Raw genomic sequence first — 23343 nt, forward strand, 5'->3', positions numbered from 1 at the left:
TATAAATGTGACCCTGGACCACAAAACCAGTCATAATAGTTATATATTTTTTAAAAGTAAGACTTAAACCTCAGTGTGTCATCTTTTATCACTTGAAAGCTGAATAAATAAGATTTCCATTGATGTATGGCTTGTTAGGATAGGACAGTATTTGGTCGAGATACAACTATTTGAAAATTAGGAATCTGACAGTGCAAAAAAATAAATATTGAGAAAATTGACTGTAAAGTTGACCAAATTAAGTTCTTAGCAATGCATATTAATAATCAAAAATTAAGTTTTGATATATTTCTGTTAGGAAATGTACAAAATATCTTCATGGAACATGATCTTTTTTAATATCTTGATGGTTTTTGGCATAAAAGAAAAATGTATCATTTTGACCCTTACAATGTATTTTTGGCTATTGCTACAAACATACCTGTGCTACTTAAGACTGGTTTTGTGGTCCAGGGTCGCATATTACATCCATTTAATTGGGCAATGGCCATAAATTATAAAAATAAAATAAAGAGAGAAAAAAATGATTAGCTCATTAATCAGATTTTAATTTTGGTGCATCCCTAATATGGCAATAAGTGTGTGAATAAATTTAGTGTGTCTGTAAAAGTGTAGACCTAACAATTTATAACACTCACCCTTATGTAAAAGAGACAGAGAACATTAGTAAATAAGTTTAGGAATGAAGGGAAAGACAGATTGGTCAATAGTGTATTGTGAGAAGACAGTCAGGCTGAGAGCAGCGTAATTTACAGTAAATGAGTAAGTCAGTAAAAGAAGACAGAGCACTGTCTTCTCCACATTACTGTAGTAATTAGCACAATTTCCCTTAACAATTTGCCATAATTCAAAGGGTCTTGCAGCGACATCCAAGACACACATGCCACTCAATCTTTGTTGGATTTAACAAAAGAAACAGCACAATGACAATTACTGGGGTCTTCTTTTGCTTTTGCAGCCAACAAAAGCAAAAGCCTAGGAGAATTTAGGGAGAATGCATTTGTGATGGTTCTGTCTTATCTGCAAACACACACTTTGTCATCATCATTGATGGAGTCAAGCTTCATCTTATTCTTGTTTTTTCTCTCTATTAGTCCCATTATACTTTCTAGTGGCCTCGGCCTCAAGATAAAGTATTTTTAGGCATGATATCAATAGCCTGGTACACTCTGACCTCAAGAAGTGAAGAAGGGAAAGAGAGACACAGAAAGAGAAATCTACAGTACAATATATTCAACAACACAGCAAGCAAACATTTCTCAAAGCATTTGCATCTTTAACACACATTTTTCAAATTCAGATGCTGGAAATCATCAGTTCAAGAAAAAAGGTTAGGTCACAGAACTAAAAAGAAAGTCAGAGTGGAGCATTAAAAAATGCTCCAGAGTGACGGAGATGAAGACAGTTACAGTAAGGAGGTTAGGGTAGTTTTTAATAGGCAGGGTATCTAAGGGTATCCTGTTATATCACTCAAGTCCATTGGGACGACTGATGGGACTATGAGTGGAGAGAGAAAGTCTTTAGATTGAGAGATGAGCGTAAAGGTCTGCCGTCTCATCAGCGTGAACACAGACGCCAGAGACGTGACCAGTGAGACGAGGCCAAACAGGTGAAGGATGGAGTGAACACACAGAAAAAAAGTACTCAGTTTACTTCATCTATTTTATTACACACTTTGAAATCACAAAACCCAACTTTTTACAAAAAATGATCATGTAATTATGTATCTATCTATCTATCTATCTATCTATCTATCTATCTATCTATCTATCTATCTATCTATCTATCTATCTATCTATCTATCTATCTATCTATCTATCTATCTATCTATCTATCTATCTATCTCTATCTATCTATCTATCTATCTCTATCTATCTATCTATCTATCATGCACATTAACCAAATTATCTTTAATACTGAGGTTGAATCGTTTATTGTGATTGAAAACACATAGGACATATTATATACCATGATTACATCAATACATGGAGTTTCATTAATTAGTACATTAATGTTTGTAATAGTTGTTTTTGTAGATCTACCTACAGAGCTTAGCTCCAACCTCAAAACAAGCATCAGTTTTAATCAATTGGGTTGAATTGAGAGTTTGGCAGGTGTGATGTAGCTGGAACCAATCTGCAGAAATGTACAGTAGATCTCCAGTATCCCATTTACATAACCACAAGATCAGCAAGAGGGCGATGAAATAAAAGGCTGGGAAATGTCAAACACAATCAGGCAGTAATCAATCATTTTTTACCTTGTTACAAATTCCAGGGATGATTCTTTTTAAAAAGTAAATGTATTTTAATTATCTACATTCACATAATTGAATATCTACATTAAATGACCTACATCTCTTTTTACTCTTTTTTTTTTCCACTCCTCCTAAAGTGTCTTTTTCACATAATGCATCAAATGTTCCCACTTTTCTGTTGGCAGTATTTCTGTCGTCAGTGCAACTTTCAAGTTGTATTAGATAGACAGTTTGGGTACAGGGTGCATACTCAGGTCTTTCCAGGTCAGACATCATGATTTTTACTATGCAAGACAAGTACATGCTGATCTCTGAGACCTCACAGTGTCTAAATAACCATATTCATACCAGCTTCACACAAATAACACTCAGTGAATTCATCCACAAATTTAAGATTTCAAAAGCAGTTTTAGTAACATAATAACTTAAATTTAATCAATACTATGCACTTTAAATAAATAAAATACTTTTCACAGCTGGAACTGCTTTTTCTTGACACTAGAGGTTGCAAAACATGATGACATGGACATTTTTATTTTATGCTGATGTTGAAATGCTGATGATGTGGTTTAACATGTTCATAGAAAACTTCTATTATGTAATTCTGAAATAACATTAACATATATACTTTATAATACACTGCACATACTTTATATAGATATGCATATAAATATATGGAATAAATCATAAATATCTAAATTTGTGTTTTTCATAGTCTTTCATTTTAATAACATGGATCCCAAAGACTTATTTATGTAAAATACTAAGATGATGCAAACATTTATAGTCTGTATAGAACCATATTTGGACTGAATCTACCAAGATAAACATTCATTCATGTCACAAACAAATAGTTTATATGCTGAAGCATTGAGCATTTTTTTTTTGCATCTAGCTGTCATGTGTGCCTCCTAAATCATAGTTTCTATACCAGTTGTTAGATGAAAGGTTTACCAGTGTTTGCTCACTTGTCTGCACTTATTTAGTTAAAGGAGACATATTATGCCTGTATCTGTGAAGTTTCAGCTCAAAATTCCACACAGATCATTTTGAGTGGAAGCAGAAACACGCTGTTTTCGTTCATGTGTCAATGCAAATGAGATGCTGCTCCCCGCCCCCTTTTTCAGAACAGGGCTGTTCCTTTACAGCTCATACCTCAGATACTCTTGCCAAAAATCATCTGTTTGGTTTTGATTATCATGTCTATTATGCCAAATTCATGTGTTTTAAACCATATTAGTTTAAACTTTTTTGTTTTCTGAGCACACACATCCGAAGCTCTTGCACAGAAAGTAGCTGTCACACGACATGTGAGTATTAAACTAAGTTATCTTTCAAGTCTTATTGCGCTTAAATTGTCAAATACACACATGTTTCCCAGATAGCAAAAATCATCTGGCCCAGACCCATCGGAATCTGTGCAACGGACTTTTCGTTGTTCTTCGTTCGGACCGGTTTCGTTCGGCACAACAGGCCAATACTAGCGCAGATCTGTTTTTCCGCATCTGAACCAGAACTGGGCCAGCTCTGGGCCAAATGTGGATTTCTTTTTTTGATGATTTGGCCCAGATATGGGCCGGATCTGGACCAGTACTAAGCCCCAAAAAAATTGGCATGCTCATTTCCACGAACTCAGCCTGGATCCGCTCTATGACTGTTGTTCCCGCCCACTGAAATCCAGGCTTCCTGTTAGAACACTGAAACGGATGTGATTGTTTGCGGATTTGCCAGTTTGAAAACGGATCCAGCATGGAGCCAGCTGCTGTCTGGGTTATGTTAAAAACACACATGTTAAAAAACAGTTGGTTATGTCTGTGAAGGTAAACAGCTGGGAAACAGATTGCATGTTTATTTTAGATCCAGGGCTGGAAACAGGGGTGGGTCAGGGGGGCGCAGTCCGGGGAGTGAATTTCAATGGGGACAGCGTTTCACTTCCAACTGCTTAGGTTTTTTTTTTAATTAAAGTTATTTGTATATTTTAATCATTCAAAAAACTACGAAAGTGATCCCAGTTCTGCACATAAACAGTGCAATGTCGACTAAATATGCAGCGGGATATTTGTGGTTCGCTGCCATTGAATGTCGAATGTCATCTTTTGCCATAATACCTGAACACTGCAGCCAATAAAAATGCTTCTCTATCACTGTGCACTATCCTTCTCCTCACAGGACAGATGGTGAAAGGAGACTGCAGCTTGTCATTGGAAGTTTGTGAGATTGCGATGAACTAAGACAAGTGACAGCTTTTTAATGATTATAAATGGAGTTTGCAAATGTGAAATTTAATTTATACAACAGTTTTACACATCGTTGAATTTATACAAAAGTTAACATTAAGTGACATTTTAGGAACACTGTTGTATGATTGTGCTCTATTTCGTCAACGAAAATAGTTCCAAACAAAGTTGCAGTTGAGCTGCTGCGCATCTAAAGTTATTGACACAGGGCTGTTTCGTTTATGAATGAATCTTTGTTTCTGAACAAATCTAGTGAGTCAATGATTCAATGACCCATTCAAAAAGAGAGTCACTTGCTTTGTTCCTAAATGAATCAGCCATTTGAACGAATCGATTGAATGAATGATTCAGTGACAAAGACTTTAACTTGCTGCCACCTACTGGAGGTTTCAGTTTATAATTTGAGTCATTTAAATCCTTTAAATTTCTAAATTCAAAAGTTTATATTTAAAACATTAATCTCATAACACTGTTATTATGAAATGCATTAATACCAACTCTTGAGTCTTGTCAAAAATCTGTAAAGATTCCTTAATGCCACATTTGATTGCATCTGTATTTGATTATTTTATAATTGAATTTATGAATGATGAATGTAGTTACATTTTAAAAACTAATTGCAAACATTTTTTGCAGAGTGTAAACTAATAAATATAATCTACAAATCATGCAATACTGTACCACTGAATAAGAAGTGTTCTGATGACTTAGTGGGTGGAAACATGCAGATTACGGGGTGGTAATATTAAAATAAATTCCCCTTTCTACGTCACAGGGGGAGTGAAATCTGAGCAGCTTGTTTTTTTTCTTTTTTTTTGGGGGGGTTGGTAGATGCACAAGGGACCCGATTATAGCACTTAAACATGGAAAAAGTCAGACCTTCATGATATGTCACCTTTAACTAAAGCAAACCGGAGCAAACATGGTCTTACACAAAGACAAGCAGAACCGCATTAGTTTGATCTGAGATTAAATAATCAGCTTGAAGTGAACTTTAAAACATGGGGGAAATCATGTTCATGCTGGTTTCTATGGAGCACTCAGTTATAATTAGGTCATGGCAACTACTAGCATCCGAAGGGATATCCAATAAGATCCTATTGTCCAATGAGATAATGGCATGAATGCATGACCCTTAAATAATTTAGCCTGATACTCTCAGATTGGACCGGCTAAATATTATTAACACTTAGTTTGCTTTACCGTTAAGATCATTAAAATCAGTGTGGTGGTGTTGCTGTCGAAGGTGATTGCTGGTCTAATTAAGACGGACTCCTATTGTAAGCAAGCTGAAGCCAAATTACACAATCATTTTTTGGTCACTGTAGTTTAGTAATCATGAACAGAAGCAGAAGAAAAGTCAAAAGATGGATTGATCAAGGTCTTCTCAGACAGCTGTAAGGGGTGAAGGGTCAAATTCCGGATTCATGTAGGTGAAGTCTTGAAATTCCTCTTGACTTATGGCGGCGAGGACATCCGGGTCGGAGGGCGTGAGGGCGGAGGGGGCCGTTGTGAAAAACTGATCAAAGTTCTCTCCTTTTCTGCCTCCCTGTGGGAATGACAAAAAGAATCAGCCGGGCTACGTTTATTTCTGTTAAATACCAAGCAAATGAAGTGGATGCTGTTGACGTCAGTTCAGCGCTGTGAACTCAGAACACCTCTACTTATTTGCTGTGCTCACATACATTCACGCAGCATAATATCCACATAGATTAGCATGAGTAATATGGGCAAAAAGCTACAGGCAATGAGGGTCAGGCTTATTTTGGTTCTTCCATATTACAAGACAAAATAGCACCAGTAAATATGCACGCACACACGCACAGATGCATGCTGAAAATAATAAGGAGGAGCAGGCAGAGCACATTAATAAACTTCCAGTTACATGGTTATGGGTAACAAACACACACACACACACACACACACACACACACACACACACACACACACACGCGCACACACACACACAGACATAGTGTAAGAACATTTATCTCTCTAAGAAAATGAGGACATACCACGACTATTGGTTCTAATTAAAGTTAATTATAAGTACTACAGATAAACACATCAAAAGCTAATGCATTTGCTGTAAAAAATGTATATAATATTTAGCAATATATACATATATAGTTGATATATTTTATATATTTACCTAGCATTTATTTATAATTTATGTTCGTTTTTATTTTATTATATGACAATATACATTTTTTATAAAAGATATGATTAATCATCCATCCATGCATTTATTTATCTCTCTATCAATCATTTCTTTATTATTTATAAAATTTATTAACCCAAGCTAATTCTACCCCCTAACAGAGAAGTTCACTTTCAGAAGAAAAATATACAGATAATTTCACCCCCTTGTCATCCAAGATGTTCATGTCTTTCTTTCTTCAGTCGTAAGGTGCCCGCGAGTTTGAACTTCCAAAATGCAGTTTAAATGCAGCTTCAGAGGGCTCTAAACAATCCCAGCCGAGGAAGAAGGTGCTTATCTAGTGAAACAATCTGTTATTTTCTAAAACAAAATAACAATTTATTTACATTTTAACCTCAAATGCTTGTCTTGTCTAGCTCTGCATGTACTCTGTGTATTCCAGTTCAAGACAGTTAGGGTAGGTCGAAAAACTCCCATCTCAGTTACTTCTCCAACTTCAAAATCCCCCCACATCACTGTTTTACCTTTTTTTGTAAAGGGCGTATGATGTTCTTTGTACGTTTACTTTGTAAACACTTGGTCGGTACTTCTGCAGCGATGATTTTGAAGTTGGAGGAGAAAATGAGATGGGAGTTTTTCGACATACCCTTACTGTATTGAACCAGAATACACAGTGTTCACACAGAGCTTCACAAGATGAGCATTAGAGGTTAAAAATTATATAAATTGTCAGTTTTTAAAAAAAATAACCGATTGTTTCGCTAGATAAAACCCTTCTTCCTCGGCTGGGATCATTTAGAGCCCTTTGAAGCTGCATTTTTTCTCAAAAAAAAAACATAATTTCTTTACGACTGAAGAAAGAAAGACATGAACATCTTGGATGACAAGGGGGTGAGTACATTATCTGTACATTTTTGTTCTGAAATGTTTTAATTACTAAATGAATAAATGAATAATTATTTTCCAGATGTAACCAAAGGGAGGTTTAATATCATTATTTGTTATTTTATATATACAGCAGTTCTTTCCAGTCCGCAAATCTGATTGGCTAAGAAAAGTGCAATATTCTAGTGATATTAGAACTCCAAACTTTTCAACTTTCGAATCACTCTGCTTGCGGTACTTTTCATGGTGTCCTGGCGGATGCCCAAATCCACTATAACTTTATAAATAATACTGTTTTTGTGTCACAAAATGTAGTTTTAAGAGTTTAGGTGAGGTTGTACTTTTTTAGACTTCAAATATCGGCATGCTGTTATTACCTACAGCCGAACCACAGCTGTGTCAATATACAGCAATATCTATCTATCCGGCCATCCATTTATTTTTTTCATACACATTTTTTTTTCTTTCACGGTGAGGAGTTTCCATCGACTTCTATTGTTTTTTTGTTTCCTCTACCCCAAAACCAAATCATCACACTTATAGGGCCAGATTTACTTACAACTTGCTTCAGCGCAAACCGTCTTTTGGAATTAAAAGAGTACTGTCAGGATTTACTAAAGACATGCAATGAAGAATTAGCACTGAAAAGGTGTGGACACGGTTATTATTGCACCTGACCCCTTATTGAATATGCATATGTAGGAGTTTCTCTTTCAGATGCAAAATATATGGGAGGAGAGTATTAAAATGAATCACTCAACGTGACTGTTATAAGTGTTGACATGCTGGACGGAACGAGACGAGACGAGATAAACAATAAACACTATTTATATTTAATAAAGTCTTCAGAGATACAAGCAGGAACACAGGTCACTTCCACACACGATACACATAAAACATTCACAAAGACTGACAGCGAACTCAAGAAACAAACAGACTTTTAAAGGGTGACTAATTACAGAGACAGGTGCCAGGAATCACACAAACGATGAGCTAAACCAAATGACACAGATCAACAGGGGGAGACAACGGGCGAAACCAAAGACATAAACAGACAGAACTGTGACATTAAGCCCCCCCCTCCGAATAGGCGCGTCCTCGCGCTGTGGAAAAACAGAAAACAAAACAGAAAAGAGGGGCGAAAAAACAGAAAATGTCCATGGAGGCTTCGGCGGAGGACGCCACCCCAGGAGGGGGACCAAAACAAAAGTCCAGGTGACAGACAGGACAGTCCAAGGGGGCGATGACAGTGGGAGGAGCCAGGGAGGAAACAGGAGGAATCCGGGGCAGGAGGAACAGACCCAGACTGCAGCCATGATGACGGCCCACTGTGGAGCCGACGGAGGGAGGAGCCATGGTGGAAGAAGGGATGCCGACTCCATGGGGCCGACCGACAGAGGCGGAGCAGGTGGAGGAGGAGCCCGAGGTGGAGACGGAGAGCCGAAGATCCAGGGTGACGCCGAGGACCCGGAGGGCCAAGGCAGAACAGGAGGCTCTGGCGGCCGAGGCGGAGGCGGAGATCCGGAGGTCCGCGGCGGAGCCGGAGCGACAGAGGATGGAGGCTGTGCCCGCAGGAAGGAGGAGTCCCAAGGAGCCGGTGGGACGGCGTGACGAGGCGCAGCCGGAGGAGCAGAGTCCTGAGGTGATGATGGGGTGACGACTGACCAGGGCGGAGCCGAAAAGAGGATGGAGCCCGGTGGAGCTGGTGGACCGACGGGCGACGATGTAGAGGAGGGCGTCGAGAGCCGTGGTGGAGCCGCAGGGTCAGAGGGCCGAGGCGGAGTCCTGGACTCGGAGGCTGGAGGCGGAGCTGAGGGATCCTCCAGCCGAGACGCCGATGGAAGCTGGCAGCCCCGCGGCGAGCCCACTGCACAGGTGTTGGGCTGAGGGTGAGCTGAGGGGCTGTCAGGGGACAGCGGCGGCCAGACAAACATGGATGTGGATGACACAGGGTGGGTGGGTGGGAATTCCGGGCAGACAGGACAGACGGATACTTCCATATTGAAGTCTATTAAGTCACCGGAGTTATCTTCGACGAGATCCGAGAAAAAGTCTATTAAATCCCCAGAATGTTGTCCAAGCTCACCCTCAGCGATGGTGCAGTGGGCAGGGCTCTCTATCGCCCTCTCTTGCTCCACGTAGCAATCCACCGTCACGGATGTTGTAGTCGGCTCTCGCACTATTTATTTAAACACTATTTATATTTAATAAAGTCTTCAGAGATACAAGCAGGAACAGGCAGGAACACAGGTCACTTCCACACACGATACACATAAAACATTGACAAAGACCGACAGCGAACTCAAGAAACAAACAGACTTTTAAAGGGTGACTAATTACAGAGACAGGTGCCGGGAATCACACAAACGATGGGCTAAACCAAATGACACAGATCAACAGGGGGAGACAACGGGCGAAACCAAAGACATAAACAGACAGAACTGTGACAGTGATTTACTAACATTTGTGCTTGTCATATTACTGGTATTTGTGTAATTATTTAATGCTTTAAAAAAAGCATGTCTTAAAGCAGGAGGTAATTTGCGCGGATCTTGGTAAATTGCGATGGTCGTTATGGAAATGATCTAATGCTATTTTGCCCTGAGTATGTTTGTTATTGAGTATGTTTATTAATCATAAGTTTTACTATTATTGTGGGGCATTTCAGGGGTAAACCCTGACCCACACATAGAGACAGGTGTTGAAATAGGTGATACTGACACTTCTGGGTTTGAAGGGAGGCTGTATCTCCAGTCTCTCAAGCCGATCCCAGTCTATCCAACGGTAAAAAGGATGCTCCCGCAGCTCTCTCTCTGCATCCTCTCCTCCACCCAAACGCTTAGCAGGGTTCTTGGTGAGGAGCTGGGAGAGAAACAGATGGAGACAGAAAGTGAGAAAAAGACAGAAAGGATGGAAACACACTTGTATGCTAATTTAAGTCAAATTTTTTGGAGGTTATGTTAGCATTATAGACGGGATAGATTGCCCTGTGCATGTACTGTGAGCCAAGTATGTAGGCAGCAGAGATGAAAGAACAGGAAGTAGATTACCCCTTTGCAGATGGCCACAGCCTCCCGAGAGAGACTCTTAGGATATGAAACGCTCTGTTCCATGATGGACTGAAACAGCTCCTCCTCATCTATGCCATCAAAAGGAGGCTGATGAAAAGAGAGAGACAGAGGGAGAGGGTGCCGGGGATGAAGATCTACTGAGAAAAAGACAAAATTAAAGGATCAGGGAAGCAGAAGTTGAAAAATTACCTGCCCTGCCAGCATCTCATACAGCAGGACTCCATATGACCACCAGTCCACTGCTTTACCGTACGGCTGATATGCCACAATCTGAAAACAACACAAATCTGTTATACAGGGATTTTTGTTTGTTTGTTTGTTTTAATATATATCGATTCATAGAGTTATATATAGGTAGGTATAGATTTCCCAAAGTGTTCATTGAATTCTAACAATTCTTTCATTTGTATTGAGGTGGCAAACAGGATGTAGAATTATAATTTGAATTTAAGATGAAAAAATGAAATTCAGTATAACTGCATTTAATATAAATTACTAATACACATCCTATCATGTACATTAGACAAAACATTAGACAATTGTAGAATTTGGTACAATTATATTTATATTATTATTATATTTGAATTTATGTACAGTCAAATCAAAATATATTCAGACACCTTCAACATTTCTCACATTATAACCGTTTATTCACTACAGTTTAGAAAATGGTAATAAAATATGACAAGAACTCAGAGTTAAATTTATCTTGATAATGTCAGATAACTTTGATAGAAAGTTATGTAACAAAACATGGTCAGGTCAAAGTGGTCTCAAATTTTTTATCAGTTTTATGGGTAGTCCACTGTATGATGAATTTTTGGGTATAACATGTCAAAGTTTACTTTATTTTGCTATCCTCACTTATATAAATTACCTATAGTGCCCTGCACCAACTAGTAAAAAATACCCATCAAAAATTATATCTGATGCCTGAATAATTTTCGGTTTAACTACATAATTTATCAAATATGTATATCTTTAAAAATTGCTATTTTAATAATAAAAAACAAACAAACACCTATACTACCCTTTCAAAAGTTTGGGGTCAGTACGATTAATGTAAAATAAATGAATACCTTTATTCAACAATAAAGTAAAGGCAAAGTATAATAGAGTAAGAGCATTTATATTACAAATTATTACAAATAAATACATTTAAAAAAGCACAACTTCAGCATTGATAATAGTAAATAGATGTTTCTTGAGCAGCAAACCATTTGATTTCTGAAGGATCATGTGACATTGAAGACTGGAGTAATGATGCTGAAAAATCAGCTTTGCCATCACAGGAATAAATTACATTTTAAAATTGATTAAAATAGAAAATGGTTATTTCAAACTAAAAATATTACTGTTTTACAGTATTTTTTAATGAAATAAATGCAGCCCTGGTAAGCAAAATACATTTTCTTTAAAGAAAAAAACAACAACTTACCAACCACAAACTTCTGAATAGTAGTGTACAATAGATTATATTCAATGAATTACACAGTTTAATATTACATATTTCATTTAATATCACAGGATACTTCACAGAATACTCTTTGAAATGAGGCCAAACAACATGTAGCAGGATGATAAGATGGAAACTTTAAGTAGAGCTTCTATAAGTTGTGGTAGGTTTGTTCTCTGCTGAATTTCTTTGAATTGCAATTCAGTAAATTCCACTTCCCACCATTCCAATTCAAATTCTAATTCAACATCCTGTGGAATGCGACCAATTAAACGCACATTCCAACTCATAAACTTAAAGAAGTCTACTTCAAAATCATATAAATTAGAAATATTTCCATTACAGAGTTGGATGGATGCTATTACAGCCCTCTCAATGTGCAGATAAGCTCATGAAAATCATATTAAAGATAATTACACAATAAATATGCCAGTGTCTCTGTGTCAGCCGTGAGTGTGTGTGTGTGTGTGTGTGTGTCACAGCGTGAGAAAGAGAGATTAATTTCCTTGCCTGCAGGGACACATATTGCATCTTTTCAAAATGGCAGGGACACAAAGATCAATGTTTTTTTCTTTCTTTTTTTTTTTTTTACATAATGTGATCAATGCAAGCCAGTTTAACTGCTGGGTTAATACAGTACTGACGCATACCGGGCTTCGGCAGACCCACATTCACATCGCCTTTCAATCACACAGCAAAACACAAACATTGACGATTTAGCACATACATCACTCGAGCGGGATGTCCGTCATGTCGCCGTGTAGTAAACACCGCAGTGAACCTAAATGAAATCACACAGAGACATGTAGATGCACATACACGCAGACATGTGCTGACTGCGCACATCCACTGAGTGCTCATGTAAACACAGAGCCAAGGTCATGAAGAAGAGAAGATGAATAAGACGGGAGGAGAAAGATGGAAATGGAGTAAAGGAAACCTCAGGTGCGATGTAATCAGGTGTGCCACAGAAGGTCCGTGTGGTGTCTCCTTCCATCATGCCTTCCCTACACATCCCGAAGTCTGCTATCTTTATGTGTCCTTCACTGTCCAGCAGGACATTGTCCAGCTTTAGATCTCTGCAGACCAGAGAACGAAAGAGAATATTAAGTGACTGTAACATATGGTGTGCTTGTGGATGGAAACTGTCATCATGTCTTGTACCTGTATATGATGCCTTTGTTGTGCAGGAAGAACAGACCCACCGCTATCTCAGCAGCATAGAACCTGTCAACATGAAAATCTCTCATTAACTCCATTAAACACACATGCTTCCACTGCAGGACAGAATGACAGAATGATGCCAAACAGGTGAGTTTACAAACAGAAGAAAGTGGGTACTTCAACAGTATACAGTGCCTTGCGAAATTATTCATACCCCTTCATTTTTTCACAGTTTGTTATGTTGCTGCCTTATGTTAAACAACTTTAAATTACTTTTTTCCCACATTAATCTACACTCCCTACTCCATAATGGCAAAGCAAAAAATAAGTTTTTAACAATTGTTGAAAATTAATTAAAAATAAAAAACTGAAAAGATCCCGTTGCATAAGTATTCATACCCTTTTCTGGGACACTCGAAATTTAGCTCAGGAGCATTCATATTGCTTCTAGATGTTACTACACTTCGAGTGGAGTTAAACTGTGGTAAATTCATTTGAATGAGTATGACTTAGAAAGGCACACACACCTCAGAAAAGGTCTAACAGCTGAAAATGCATATCAGAGCAAAAACCAAGTCCTGAGGTCAAGAGAACTGCCTGTAGAGCTCAGTGACAGACTTGCGTTAAGGCAATGATCTAGGGAAGAGTTCAGAAAAAAAAATCTGCTGCATTGAAGCATGTAGCCTCCATTATCCATAATGGAAGACGATTGGAACAACTAGGACTCTAGAAAATGTCTGCCAGCCCCCATCCAAGCTGACAGAGCTTGAGAGGTGAAAAGGTTTAAAATGTATTAAAAATTAAACACTTAAATAAGTACATTGCATAAGTATTCATACCCTTAACTCAGTACATAGTTGAAGCACCTTTACAGCCCCAAGTCTTTTTGGGTATGATGTGACAAGCTTTGCACATCTGCATTTGGCAATTATCTGCCAGTCTTTGCCTCACCTTTTCAACTCTCAAGCTCTGTCTGATGTGGGGAAAAAAAGCAATTTAAAGTAGTTTAACATTAGGCAGCAACATAACAAAATGTGAAAAAAATTAAGGGGTATGAATAATTTCGCAAGGCACTGTAAAAAGTGAAAAAGGAATTTTCATTCTGACGGCATCCATGTACTGCAGAGGATGTAATGCTGTTTCTCCAAATCTGTTCCGATGAAGAAAAAACTCATCTACATCTTGCATGGCCTGAGGGTGAGTACATCTTCAGCACATGTTCATTTTAGTGTGAATGATTCCTTTAAGATAAAAAGTTAAAGTGCTGAACTTACGCTGCATGCGGTTCTTTAAACTTGCCAACGATTTGGATGTGAAACATAAGATCACCACCATTGACGTACTCCATGACGTAATACAGACGATCCTGCAACACAAAACTAATTATCAGCAATCAGCAGATATGCAACTTCATCATACTAACAGGAATCATCAATCAGTTTGCTTGTTCTCATGCTGTATGAGTAAATAATAAAGCAAATGCCACAGCAGATTAGCAATCAGGAAATTAAAAGACAAATGCTGATAAGTTCATGAATAGAAACAAGACCTTGGGATCACGCAAGGGCAGAAATATGACATTTTTACAGAAATTGTACTTTAAATATGGGTAATTCAACAATAAAGTATCTGTCAAAACACATAGTTTTTACATTTACCTGAACTGACAGAATTAGGAAAAATAATCCTTTGGAAAAAATTCTTGGTTCATGAAACACTGATGCAAGTCTTTTGTTTACAACCCCCCAGCCTCAACAGCTTTCAACAGTAAAAATTAATGTTTCTTAAACAGCAAATCAGCATATTAGAATGATTTCTGAAGGATCATGGGCAGTGAAAGTGTTGCCAAGTTTTTTTATGTTTTTTATGTCCACGGATTGAAGCGACCACGGATTGATATTTAGCCCCTGGAATGCACATTTTACCAGAGGAACTCTGCCAAAAAAAAAAAATTGTACTTTACCCCTGAACACAATTTTTAACGAGGGACCCCCTTGAAATGCGATTAGGCTAGTTTTGAGTAGCTATCGTTTTTGTGTCGTATAGTTATCGTTAGGTTTTGTTGTGAAAACCTGGCAACCCAGGGCAGTGAGCACAAGTGGTGTACCTGCATATTCAAAATAAAAACTGCACTGGGTAAATAAGTTCAGACCTCTCTTTTGCACACTGACACGGCTGACAGCTGTTAATGAACAACCACCGTTTTAGATCGAGTAACTGTAATACTGTATTAGATTTCCATTCAAATTAAAGGAATAAATCTAGACTTGGCGCTGCTGGTTTCAGAGCAAAACTCACATTTCATTCACTCACGTGCTTCACTTGGCAGCAAAACCAGCAGCCTTGCTGGCAACCTGCCAAAATAAAAGCTTGCTGATTTTAGGTTTGAAAATGCTGGAAATGTATATATACAGTTGAAGTCAAAAGTTTACATACACTATGTAGAATCTGCAAGATGTTAATTATTTGACCAAAATAGGAGGAATAAAAAAGCATGTTATTTTTTATTTAGTACTGACTTGAATAAGATATTTCACATATTGTTTACATATAGTCCAGAAGAGAAAATAGTTTTCATATAAAAATGACCCTGTTCAAAAGTTTACATTCACTTGATTCTTAATACTGTTGTTGTTACCTGAATGATCCACAGCTGTGTTTTTTTGTTTAGTGATAGTTGTTCATGAGTCCCTTGTTTGTCCTGAACAGTTAAACTGCCCCCTGTTCTTTAGAAAAACTATGCATTAAGGGCAATTAAGGGGGAACGATGCAAGAAGATCAGGGTAAATTTAACTTATCACCCCCGGGTGTTAATGCATAGTTTTTCCTTCTGAAGCATCAGTGAGCATTTGAACCTTCTGTAATAGTTGCAAATGAGTCCCTCAGTTGTCCTCAGTGTGAAAAGATGGATCTCAAAAGTATACAGTCTTACATTGGAAAGAGTTCAAATACACAAAAATGCTGAAAAACCAAAGAATTTGTGGGACCTGAAGGATTTTTCTGAAGAACAGCAGGCAGTTTAACTGTTCAGGACAAACAAGGGACTCATGAACAACTATCACAACACAGCCGTGGATCATTCAGGTAACAACACATTATTAAGAATCAAGGGGATGTAAACTTTTGAACAGGGTCATTTTTATCAATTTAGCTACTATTTTCTCTTGTGGACTATATGTCAATGTATTTGTAAAATACCTTATTCAAGTCAGTACTAAATAAACATAACATGCATTTTTCTGATCCCTCTTATTTTGGTCAAATAATTTACATTTTGCAGATTCTGCAAGGTGTATGTAAACTTTTGAAAATAAAATGTAAATATTAGCATTGTATTTTTTAAGTGTAACATAAAATAATTGCATTTTTATTTAATACTCATTTTTTAATTTTAAATTATAACAGTATTATCACACTTTCTTTATTATTTTGCTTATTACTATTAATAATGATTTTATTTTTTATAGTTATGTTTAATGGGTCACACTATGTGCAATGTGAGCACCAAACCAAATCTCCAGGTGCTCACATGAGAACCAGACTGAAAAACCTATGTGTACCCTTGATCACGTGACAACAAAGACTGGAGTCAGCTTTGCCATCACGTGAATAAATTCATTAAACAGAAACCAATTATTTTAAACTGAATAATATATATTTAACAATATTACTGTTGTACTGTATTTTTGATGAAAAAAATGTAGCCTTCATTAATATATGAGATTACTTTAAAAAATATTAAACAAACAAAACTAACTGTACTATAAAACCAACCTTAAAGGAACACTCCACTTTTTTTTGGAAATAGGCTCATTCTCCAACTCCCCCCCGAGTTAATATTCAGCTGTTCTCCTGTTCTGGCGATATCACTTTTAGCATAGCTTAGCATAGATCATTAAGTCCTATGAGACCAATATAGCATCGCGTTAAAAAATGACCAACGAGTTTCGATATTTGTCCTATTTAAAACTTGACTCTTCTTTAGTTATATCGTGTACTAAGGCCGGTGGAAAATGTAAAGCTGCGTTTTTCTAGGCCGATAAGATTAGGAACTACACTTCCATTCCGGTGTAATAGTCAAGGAAGTTTGCTGCCGTAATACGGACGCAGCAGGCGCAGTAATATCACGCAGCGCCTGAAATTAGTTCCCAGCTGGGTAACTTCCAATGTGACCGGCGTGATATTACTGCGCCTGCTTCGGCCATGTTACGGCAGCAAACTTCCTTGACTATTACTATTACATTTTCCGCCGGTCTTAGTACATGATATAACTACAGAAGGGTCAAGTTTTAAATAGGACAAATATCGAAACTCGTTGGTCATTTTTGAACGTGATGCTATTGGTCTCATAGGATTCAATGATCTATGCTAAGCTATGCTAGTGGCTGAATGGATTTCAAAATGGTAAAACTCAACTTATTAACTCGGAGGGAGTTGGAGAATGAGCCCATTTCCAAAAAAGTGGAGTGTTCCTTTAATTTACACACCCTGCACAATGAATTACTTGAACTCTGTGTTGTAAGCTGAGACCAGCAGGTTTTCTCTGTTGCTTCAGTATTTGTCACCTACAGCCAAGACAAGATAACAGCCCACTTTATCTCCAGAGGCATCTGACTACAGCATCTGGTGTCTGTAGGTCTTGAACTTCTGATCTTGTGATTTTTCCACTGGGCAACTGATAGTTTTGACAGGAAACTCTAGTTCATGCATTTTATACAATGAGACACCGTTTACATACACAAAGAGGTCATTACCAAAAACAATCACATTGAGTATTTGTTACAAATTCAATCGACAGTTGAAAAAAAAAATTAACAAGAGTAATTCAAACCTTCACAAACCATTAAAGCCAGACATAAACACACACACACGCGCATGCACACACTTCTCTTTTTCTCTCTTTCAGGACTGCAGCTGCCAATGTTTTTCATTAGGCTGATTGCCTCTTTGCAATACGTGTCTGCTGAAAGAGGTCAGACAATTAGCACTATGAAAAGTCATTTTTCAAAGCAAAATGAGGCAACTAACTTTGCAAAAAGGCCCTCCAGAATCATTAGTTACAAAAATGATTTATCATGTCAGAATGAAATAGACAAAATGATCAGCGAATCACCTTTTATCATGCGGGTTGCTCCAGGTTGCCAGTTTAGGACTCAGCATTCCAAGAATATAATTATTACACTGTCAAAGGCTTCTGTTATTTTGTTCACCCATTGTTCATGCTGACATTTTATAAACACTGTTAGTCAATATTGTAAAAGCAATCTGTTCTTGTGATTTGTCTCCCTCTCAAGACTGCTAACAGCCTTGTTGAGGGCAAATTAATTTAATCTATTGGTCCCTATCTAGGCCAACGTAAACAACCATTTAATGAGGTAAGAGAAGAATACTTCTGGTGATGCTTTCATTTTTACTATGATTAAACAGCTTTAGTCCATAGCTGATGCAGTCATTCATCTGGCATAGGAACCTCAGTAGAGGTGCACTATTTTTCTTCCATCTTAAGAAATATTTCTTTAGATACAGGATATACACGTACAAGTGACAAAGAATCTATTACAAAGGCATTTATTTTTATTTTAAGGAGCAGGTCACCTCATAACAGCAGCCATTTTGAAATAACATGACCAGACGAATATTTAGGCGTGTTCATGGCATTTTATAACTACCATAATTACTAGACAATTTAGAGATTTTACATGAGGCCATTTTTAGATGATGAATTATGTGTTTCTATCAACCTTATTTTTCTGGTCAGAGTGGACGCAGACATTTGTAAATTTTTATGGGTCCGGCTTCCGGTCTTATCCACATCCAGCTATTTTTAGCTGTACAAAACAGCTCGTTTTGTTGCTTGATATTGCAAACTGGTGTCTTGCAATATTATTTAATATATTATCCTAATTATGAACACAATGGTTTGTAGTGCAAATGTTTTTTCCTTGTACTGCACTTCGTTATTCTTCTCGTTATTTCCCTACGGCGGCTTACTTCTGCATTGAAATATAAAGGTGGATACAATACCACCAAAATTTTTGTATAACTTGACAAAAACACAATTCAAAAAGTAACAATTGCATTATTACATTTTATTTAGGTTATTTAGCAGATTAGACACTAATAAATCTGTGCTGGATGCATTAAACTATATTGTACGTCTTTTTTTTTTCAGATTAATCTTGCATTATTAAGACATTAATAATAGGCATTATTAAACAGAAACATTACACAATAACTACATTTCACTGCTGAAACTGCCATCATTTTAATTGGTTTAACATCACATTGCTGCAGTTATGTGGTCAAAGCTCTCAATAAATAATTACAAGATTTATGAAAACGTAAATGCTTTTTACAATTTAGAATCTCATAATTACGACATGCTTTGCTTTGTCTTGGTAATTCTGTGTTAACAGACACTATCAGTGTTGGGAAGGTTACTTTGGAAATGTAATAGGTTATAGATTACAAGTTACTCTAAGTTCTTTATTGAAGTAATGTAACTGATTACATTGGATTACATTTCAAAAATGTAAATTTCTATTTTTTCCCCATTTTTTTTAAACTGTTATTCATTTTCAAACATTTAAATTGGGCAGGATAAACTTTACAGTAGTACTCAACACTGATTACTGTCAGACTTTTAAAACTCTACATCACTTGAATTAAGAGGTAACACTTTACAATAAGGTTCATTAGTTAAACATTAGTTAATGTACTAACTAACATGAACTAACCATGAGCAATACATTTATTACTGTATTTACTAATCTTCATTAACGTTAGTTAACGAAAATACAGTTGCTCATTGTTTGTTCATGTTAGTTCACACTGCATTAACTAATGTTAACAAGATTTTAATACCATATTAGTAAATGTTGAAATTAACATTAACAAAGATTAATAAATGCTGTATAAGTGCAGTTCATTATTAGTTCATGTTAACTAATGTGGTTAACTAATGTTAAAGCTTATTGTAAAGTGTTACCAATTAAAATTATAATAATTTAATTTTAAAGCACAGCCACCACAAAATCAGACTCTAGCACCTCTTTTTACTTGGAGGTCGTTCTGAGGTTAATTACTGATTTAAAATCATAACAAGATATGGTTCAATAACTAAGGCAATATATTTAAAATTAAATCTTTGCATAGTTATGACAGAAAACACAGGCATCTAACAATGCCTTGAAAAAAAATAATAAAAATAAAGCATAACATAAACCTTAATAGAAAATAAAATGGTTATTAAATAAACATGCGTCCTGTTCTGTGTCCTAAACCCATGTTTTATATGTTTCATATGTTTTATATTAGAACAGTCAATGCAATTTCGAAAAGAAATCAATCAAATCTCTATGCATGTAAAAATCTTCAGACGTAACCCTCCTTTGTAATTGTTAACATTTTCCTAAGCAGTGTTGAGGAAACTTACTTTTAAAAAGTAATACATTACAATATTGCGTTACTCCTTAAAAAGTAACTAATTACATTACTTAAAGTTCACTTTTAGAACAAAAATTTCCAGATAATGTACTCACCCCCTTGTCATCCAAGATGTTCATGTCTTTCTTTCTTTAGTTGTAAAGAAATTATGTTTTTTGAGAAAAACATTTCAGGATTTCTCTCCATATAATGGACTTCTATGGTGCCCCCGAGTTTGAACTTCCAAAATGCAGTTTAAATCCAGCTTCAAATTGCTCTAAATGATCCCAGCCGAGGAAAAAGGGTCCTATCTAGAGGTTATTTTCTAAAAACATTTACAGCTTATATACTTTTTAATCTCTACACAGAGTACACACAGTGCTAGGCAAGACAAGCATTTGAGGTTAAAAAGTATATAAATTGTACTTTTTATTTTTATTATTATTATTTTTTTTAGAAAATAACCAATCATTTTGCTAGATAAGACCCTTCTTTCCTCGGCTGTGATCGTTTAGAGCCATTTGAAGCTGCATTTTGGAAGTTCAAACTCGGGAGCACCAGACATATCCATTATATGGAGAGAAATCCTGAAATGTTTTCTTCAAAAAACTATTTCCTTATGACTGAAGAAAGAAAGACATGAACATCTTGGATGACAAGGGGGTGAGTACATTATCTGTCATTTTTTTGTTCTGAAAGTGAACTACTCCTTTAATTACTTTTTATGGAAAGTAATGTGTTACTTTTACATTATTTTTGCATTACTTTTTACATTTAGGCAGGGCTTGCTTGTTTGTTTTTAATATACAAAATTATATTTTTGGCAAATGTAAATGCCCTTTACACCAGGCTGAAGAAAAAAGTAAATTCACGTCTGTATACCCTGCTGGAAAAAAAAAAACAGCTAAAACCAGCCTAGGCTGGTTGGCTGGTCTTAGCTGGTTTAAGATGGAAGTAGCTGATTTTAGCTGGTCTCCCAGCCTGGCCAGGCTGGTTTTAGCTGGTGGTTTAACTGGGCAGGCTGGAAAAGAGGCCAAAACCTCTCTAAAACCAGCCTAGGCTGGTTGGCTGGTCTTAGCTGGTTTAAGATGGAAGTAGCTGATTTTAGCTGGTCTCCCAGCCTGGCCAGGCTGGTTTTAGCTGGTGGTTTAACTGGGCAGGCTGGAAAAGAGGCCAAAACCTCTCTAAAACCAGCCCGCTGACCAGCTATGACCAGCCATGACCAGCTAAAACCAGCCAACCAGCCTAGGCTGGTTTTATCTGTATTTTTTTTTGTTTTTTTTCACCAGGGTAGTAGAACGCAGGAGATGAAAATTCAACAGTCTTCAGCAATAAAAAATGAAGCACAAATGTTAGCTTATCTAAAGTATTTTTTTCTTATTAGTATGGTTGAACTGGATCATCGAAGGTCAGCAGCAAAGACACTGGTTAATAAAATGGATTAAATACATAGAAGAATATTTGTGTTATTTAATGTATTTTATTATTGCAAATATTGCATATTCTGAGTTTGCATTTCACTGTTTTTATTCATTTTGAGGAATACTGAATCAGTTTTTTCTGCGAGTGAGATTAATGCGTTTTCAAATTTAGTCTAGAACTACAGTAACATCATGTTTACACAGCGTACACAACACATCTACACTTACTTCTGATTTCTCTCAACCAGGGGAACGGGAGCCTTGTCAGTCAATAAAAGGGAAAACAAAGTAACTGGTGTTGCTTATTTGAAAAATTAACTCTTGTAAATTAAAAAGTAATGTGTTACTTTACTAGTTACTTGAAAAAAAGTTACCTGTAATACATTACATCCAACACTGTTTCTAAGTAACTGCAATTTAATTACACGTTTTTTTCTCAGTAACTGTAACAGATTACAGTTAGATTTATGTTGAAATTAAATTCCGTTATTCCGTTACATGTAAACAGTTCCTCTATCTACTTCCGTCCCTGAAAACTTCAGTGTGATGCTGCATCCACGCCACTAGGTGTCAGTATACTATCAACCAACACAACAAAAACCAAAAATTACTGCCTTCATATTTAAAAAAAGTCACTTTCTGCCCCGGGAGACCACATGTGGACATGCAGGACCCACATAATGTCAGTACTCGAGTTCCAGCTGTGCAAGGTCAAAAAAGTGTTTTAAAACTCGCCCTGAAGGTGAAGAGCGCATCTGTTCCACCACTAAGGGACGAATGACATTTCAGCCCATATATATATTTCATAATTTACAAATGTGCATATGCATGTATAAACCTCCTCCCCAGGCTCCAACTCTCTTTTAATCATTAACCATATACACACTCTCACACACATCGATGAACACACAGACCTCGGTTTGAAAGGCGCAGTAGAGAGAGGTCAGGAAGTGAGGTCGCCCCACGAGGCCCAGCACTCTTCTTTCCACCATAGCGCTCTCTGTGTCCTCATCCTGAAACAGCACGTCTTTCTTCAACACCTTCACCGCAAACAAGCGTTCGCTGCCCCTTTCCTCTGCCAACAGGACCTGCGGGATGACAAGGAAACCTTGTGCTAAGACTTCTCGAACATTAATAATTAAGAGTTCATCATCTTCTGCTCAGTCCTACAGCGGCGGCTCGACTGGGCAAACACAAAGCGAGAGCACAAAACATCATTTCGAAGTGAGTTTAACATGCATATGGGAACATTGCCTCAAATTAAAC

The 23343-nt window shown here is 37.0% G+C and overlaps 1 protein-coding gene across 1 annotated transcript in view; it reads right to left on the reverse strand.

The window, feature by feature from the left end:
• Positions 1–1639: 1639 nt before the first annotated feature.
• The window catches only part of prkcg (protein kinase C, gamma), a 54045-nt gene continuing 32341 nt past the window's right edge, over positions 1640–23343 (reverse strand). The window contains exons 10-17 of the mRNA XM_073846609.1: positions 22992–23165; positions 14506–14597; positions 13232–13294; positions 13008–13146; positions 10801–10881; positions 10591–10698; positions 10262–10402; positions 1640–6043 (exon numbers count right to left, since the gene is read on the reverse strand). Of these exons, the coding sequence (XP_073702710.1) occupies positions 5882–6043; positions 10262–10402; positions 10591–10698; positions 10801–10881; positions 13008–13146; positions 13232–13294; positions 14506–14597; positions 22992–23165 (960 nt within the window). The 3' untranslated portion in view covers positions 1640–5881. The remainder of the gene's footprint in view (positions 6044–10261; positions 10403–10590; positions 10699–10800; positions 10882–13007; positions 13147–13231; positions 13295–14505; positions 14598–22991; positions 23166–23343) is intronic.

The sequence above is a fragment of the Garra rufa genome, chromosome 9 (genome assembly GCF_049309525.1).
Source record: "Garra rufa chromosome 9, GarRuf1.0, whole genome shotgun sequence".
In the NCBI taxonomy this organism is placed as follows: domain Eukaryota; kingdom Metazoa; phylum Chordata; class Actinopteri; order Cypriniformes; family Cyprinidae; genus Garra; species Garra rufa.